General features: G+C 42.8%; 1 protein-coding gene across 3 annotated transcripts in view; it reads left to right on the top strand.

Moving 5' to 3' along the window:
• Positions 1-6,000, top strand: part of ZFAND3 (zinc finger AN1-type containing 3) — a 233,075-nt gene that overhangs the window by 198,302 nt on the left and 28,773 nt on the right. The window contains exon 5 of one of the 3 annotated variants that reach the window (XM_045294917.1): positions 1,123-1,217. The exons of the other annotated variants lie outside the window; for them this stretch is intronic. Within the exon in view, the coding sequence (XP_045150852.1) occupies positions 1,123-1,202 (80 nt within the window). The 3' untranslated portion in view covers positions 1,203-1,217. Of the gene's footprint in view, positions 1-1,122; positions 1,218-6,000 lie in introns of those variants that run through there. 3 annotated transcript variants of the gene reach the window in all.

The following is a 6,000-nucleotide window of genomic DNA, read 5'->3' as shown; positions in this document are numbered from 1 at the left end:
GTTCCTGTCTGTACCAGTGTACATCCTCTGGTCTTGCAAGGTAGAATTCATATCATGATAGTGGGAGCGGGGAGGAAACATTTAAGAACTAGAAGAGAGTTGTATTTTTCATCATTGCTACACCGCCCCCTAACTTGCTCGTCTCCTCCCCGAGACCCCTCTGCAAGGGTGTCTCCAGTGGGCTGCTAATGGACTTTGGCTAGACAGCTTTTTAAAGGAGGGGGTCTGTGGGCCTACCCTGAACAATGATGTTAGGATAGATGGTCAGATACTGTAATCTTGTTTCTTGTGTTTGAGATGAAGGTGGACATAGCAAATCAATGCTGATGCACAAGTTTTTTATGTGCTATTTGTTGCTATCCCCCCAGTGTGCCAGTGCTCTTTTTCTCCAGTGCACCCATGTCTGTTCATCCAGTCTCCCTGACCCGCCCTGCCTTCTCATCTTTGGTTTGGGTCAATTCTTGCTCTTTTGGTATTGAATAGTCCATTGTTCCAAGGAGTGCATGCATTCTTCACTCTGTTACTATTTCTGGCTTAAGAGGTAGACTCTGGTGTGTTGTGAGCTTCCAGTTAGAAGGTAGTCTTAGGGACGTTAGTCTTGAGGGTCCCTCTCACACTCAGGCAACTAAGTTTAAGCTTGTCCACTTTAAAAATTTTTGTTGGCCATTTTTACATAACTTTGACTTGTACCTTCTGTCATCCTGGTCAGCATGGATGGCAGTAGTAGCCAGACACCTTCTACTACATCTGATCTCAGCTTAGAGACCCTGTAGTTCCTGTGGGCTGTTAGTCCTTTCCATGTATCTACTCTCAAATTATTGTTACTGACAGAGTTGAAGGATTGTTTCTGTGCTAGCCTTGACCTTTAGTTGACCCTTATTCTTGCTTCCCTCACATGGCCTTTCTTTACCTTGCTCATGGTCGAGCTGTGCTGACTCCCCTGTGTTGTGTATTGCCTGACCCTTCACCGTAATGAACACTTTCTGTGTTATCTAGTTAGTGAGTCGTTCTTCTTTCCCCGCTCATCTCCAATACCCATCACTGTAAATCTGCATAGGGGTCAAAAATTGAGTAGAAAATACAGGGAGCTTTTAACGTGTCATCTCCTCTTCCACTCCCCAGAGCTTCCCGCTACAGGAAAAGCTGTGAATGACAGAAACCTATCAAGGAAAGACAACCAAAATATTTTCCTCTGGCAGTAATAGAAAAGTGTCGTCTCGCAGGTTTTGTTTTATTAGTGTCTTGGTGTGGCACCTGCTTGTTATAATTCATGAAGCAATTATGCATGATTATTAACTAGAGCCCAGTTTCCCTTAGTGTCCACTGGCGGTGTACAGCCCTGTCGTTTTTGACAAACGTGTAATAGTATGCTCCACCATTACCTCAGTGTCCCACGGGCTTCGCTGTGTGTGCTTCCCTGTTTGTCCCTCACCACTTGCCCTGCCCCTTCCTCCCTGCAGCCGCAGATCTCCCTGCTCGCCCTGTTACAGTGCCTGTTCCCGAGTGTCTCATTTTAAAAGGTGTGGCCTTGTCAGGAAAGTACCTCTCACTTAGCAAGATGACCTTAAGGCTCGCCCATTCACTTCTTTTTATCCCTGAATAATTTTCCATTATGAACGTACTGCAGTTTATTTATCCATTCACCTATTGAAGGACATTCCGGTTGCTTCTGAGTTGTGGTGATTATGAATAAAGCTGCTATAAATATTCATGTGCAGGTGTCTGTGTGGACATAATTTTCAACTTGTTTGAGTAAATTCTTAAAAAAATGATAATTTGTGGTTTTGGTGAATGTTACACAGGATTCTGGGTTCCCACTTGACAGTTTCCACACAAATTATTTGGTGACATTAATTAAATTGTTCCCAATATGTCAGTGTTTTCTGTCCTAGTGTTCTGGCTGTTCCCTTTCGGGCACTCTAGTTTCCCGGCCCCCTTGGCTTCTTGTATTCACTTCAAAGGTAGTGCTGGCCTTCAGCTCACAGACAGTTGTGTGATCTAATAGGTAACATCCATTAGATTTTTGTGTGACAGTGTGCTGAACGGTTGGAGATAGTTTCAGTTCAAAGTTTTAAGAATGTCTCTGGGTGAGAGTCTCAGGACACCCTCAGGTCTCAAGTGGTCCAGGTTGTCTAGGGTCCAGTGTGTCTGGCTTGTTATTTAAAGCATTTTTAGTTGTTTCATATTTTTCTCTCATTCTGCACAGGGCTCGCTATTATAACGCCTGTCCGTCCGCGTAGTGAGCGGTCGGCAGGTAGTCGCTGGGTACCGTCTTTTCTCTGGGTATTGTAGAGGAGGTCACGGTGTCCATGGGCTGTCAGCTTGTTTCTTCTTTCAGATTTTGATGACCAGTTACTCTTTTTGCTCCTGATGAATAGACACCAATGGACGTGTCTTAGATGATGTGTCTTAGATGATGGTTCGCAACTTTTAATATTCACCTCACTAGAATGTAAAACTTGGATTTTGTGAACTGTATTGTGCCAGTTGACTGTTTTCCCAAGAGAAGATGGGTTTTAAGCCTTCAGTCCTAAAAACACCAGTCTTGGGGGTTGTTTGGTTATATCTAAGGAGTATATATAGTTGTATCATCGATGAATATATATGCCAGCACGCACACATCTGTATTTATACATACATACGGGTACTTCTAAGAGTCATACCATACAGGTATGAGTGATCATACACTCATCTTTTGCTCTTTGGTGTTGTTTCTATCTTATGTGTGTCATCTTCTTTAGTGCAATACATGCATAGGCCCTCGATTGCTGGACTGGGTGGACTTGTTACCTATTTCTGCCACACTGTCTTCCAAAATGACTGCCATTTTCCATTCCCACCAGCAGTAGATGTGAGCTCCTGTTGGTCTATATCATCACCAGCATTCTAATAAGTTTTATACGGGGCCCTGGTAGCACTGTGGGTTAGGTGTGTTCCTTTGCTAGCCACGGTTGGTGTTCAAACCCACCAGCCACTATATGGGGAAAAGTTGAGGCTCTCTCCTTCTATAAAGTTGTGCAGTTTCAGAACCTCTCCGTGGAGTTGATGTGGGTCAGGGCTCACTTGATGACAGTGAGTTTGGTTTGGGGCTTTTGGGGAATAGGTGTGCAGTGGCATCTCACTTTACTCTCTTAATGATGCAATGCCGAGCACAATGTTTATTTCCCATCGGGGTGTGTGTGTGTGTGTGTGTGAGAGGTGTGGTTAGCACTTTTGTACACTTTTTAGTTGGGCACTTTTTAAGTTGAATTCTAAATTCTGAAAGCGTTTTAAAAAATAGTGTCTGAGCCTTAACATAAACAATTGTCAGAAAAGGTTCCCAGGTAGTGTTTCAAATTTTTCATTTGGAAAAATTTTTTTTTGCTTGAACCATTTGGGAGTAAGTTGCAAATATCATGAACTTTTACTCCTATGTTCTTCGGTTAATATTTCTTAAAAAATAGAAAATTATCCAAACTCACAGCCACTGAATTGATTTGATCTATAGCACCCCCCCATAGGGTCCCTAGGGCTGTAAGTCTTTACAGGAGCAGACAGCCTCATCTTTTTTCCTCAGAGAAGCTCATGGATTTGAACCACCAACCTTGCAGTTAGCAATACAATGCTCACTCGCCTTTCCTTTTCTTAAGAATGGGGATGCTGCTTCCCTTACCTAAGCAGGTATCAATCTCAGGATATGTAACCCTGCTAGTGTTGTGTTCAAACATTCAGTACTTGTATTGATTCTATTGTCTGCATTCCAGTTTTGGGAGCTCACTCAGTAGCACCCTTCATGAAAGGACCTTTCCCTCTGGCACAGCATCCAGTCCACAACCAGCTCTGACATCTAGTGTTAGGTCTCCTTAGACTCTTCCCGTGTAACATTTTTGCAGCTGTTGTAAGTCTTTTTTGATACCTGTATTTTTGGAGAAATTGTCACTCTACTACATAGATTCCCAAACTTCTTTGACCTACTACCCCCCATTTTAGAAAGAACGTTATTCAATGTCCCCCAGCAGTTAAAAACTTGTAGTATAACCTATAATCCAGATTATAGCATAGATCTCTGATTTTGCAGGCCCCCCCCATCCTTTCGGGGTGGGGTGGGGATATCATCTACTTCAGGAAACACTGCTCTACTACCTCCTCTCATCTTTCAAATTAGAGTTTTATTTTTAAATAGAATACTCCTCCTTTGGAATTTGTCTTACCTATTCCTGACCAGAACGCTGTATAAATTATGTATATCCTTCTCAGAGTATTAACATTGAGGGGCATAGATATCCGATAGCTACTCACTCTGTTGACATTGATCATCTACCTAGTCAAGGGTTTGTCCACTGTCTTCGAAAACCCAGATCCTTTGCCACCAAGTCAACTGACTCACAGCCACATTGTAGGAGCAGCACTGCTTTGAAGGGTGTCCACAGCTGTAGAACTTTATAAGAATGGGCAGCTTCATCTTTTTGCCTACAGAGCGGCTGGTGGGTTTGAGCTACCAGCCTTGTGACTTAGCAGCCCAATACTTAACCTGTTCCACCACCCAGGGCTCCACTATGTAGTTAACTATACACCCCCGTGTGGGGAAAAGTTGAAGACCATGAAAACAGCCTGTTGGCCATCGGAGTTTCCCCCTAAATTTTGCATCAACTGCTGATTCTTGCTTGAGCCCACCTTTACTGTGATTTTTGCAAAATGATGACTTCCAACTCTCACACTTATCCTGCATTTACCATTTGACATTCAGCATGCTCCTGGAAGTGAGACCCCTCCCTTCTCCACTTGTTTATTTACATATACATTATTGGTACAGACTTGTGGGTCCTTATTATTTTCAGTAATTTGTGATCATCACTCTACTTAATTAGTTTGGTGTTCAAATTGTTCCTGTCTTAACCTGTGTGAGCTCCTTCAAGTTTGCTCCTGCATCCTTGACTTTCAACTTATGTTCCAAATACATCTTGTACATACCTTATTTTAGTCTTGGAACCAGCCACATTTCAAATCTCCTGAAGTTAATTTGAATGTGAGACCCATGTGAAAATTTATGAAGATGCTAAGGATCGTGGGACTTTGGTTTACAGGGTTTTGAGAAAAGATCAGTATGATCTAGTTTGATTTTTCTTCTTTTCTCTGTTTTTGAAAATGTGTAGCAGGCATGAAAGCCAGGGACACCTTATTGGGAACTGATTCACTAAGTGCCCAGAAATCTGTATGCGTCACAGCTGTTGCCATCGTCGCCACAGCTTGCGTCACATCAAGCAGACCGTAATAGACTAATGTTCCAGTGTGGAGAAGGAGCAGTGGTCTTTCTACACCACATTGGTGTGTGGAGTTCTAGCCCGGGTCCACTAGAACCCCCTGCTACCCAGTAAAATATTGAAGATCTTTATTATTACCCACACTGGTTTGGGTGGCATTGCCATCGCTGTCCTTTAAGAGCTACTGTTTGAGGAAAATAAAACAGAAAAGAACTAGGAGGCAGAGACATTTATAGAGGTATAAATATAGGCATGTACATAAGTAAATATATGAAGATATAGCGATAGAAAAATTAATCTATGTACATATATTCATATGTTAAGTATTAAGGTATCAGATTAGGTCTCTCTACTCAAGTACTCCCTCAACACAGGGACACTTTTGTTCTAATAACCTAGCATTCTGTGATGCTCACCTTCCAGACACAATCGCTGAATACAAAATGGGTGCATAAACAACTGTGCTGGAGAAAGTGCATGGTGCCCGGCTATTAGAAGATATAGCGTCTGAGGTCTTAAAGGCTTGAAGTTAAACAAGCAGCCATCTAGCAGGGAAGCAACAAGGCACATGGAAGAAGTACACCAGCCTGTGTAATCATGAGGTGCCAACGGAACCAGGCATCAGAACAGCCAAAACAAACAATCATACCAATGCAAACAAGATGGGCCAGAGTGGAGACCCAAAGCCCATCTGTAGACAATTGGACATCCCCTCACAGAAGGATCACAAAGAAGGGGCAAGTCAGCCAGGGTGCAGTTT

This window comes from Echinops telfairi, unplaced genomic scaffold (genome assembly GCF_000313985.2).
Source record: "Echinops telfairi isolate 266 unplaced genomic scaffold, ASM31398v2 ScPeMD7_3533;HRSCAF=4204_1, whole genome shotgun sequence".
NCBI classification, from domain to species: Eukaryota; Metazoa; Chordata; class Mammalia; order Afrosoricida; family Tenrecidae; genus Echinops; species Echinops telfairi.
The sequence above is the reverse complement of the archived record's forward strand: the minus strand, read 5'-3'. Positions and strand labels throughout refer to the sequence as shown.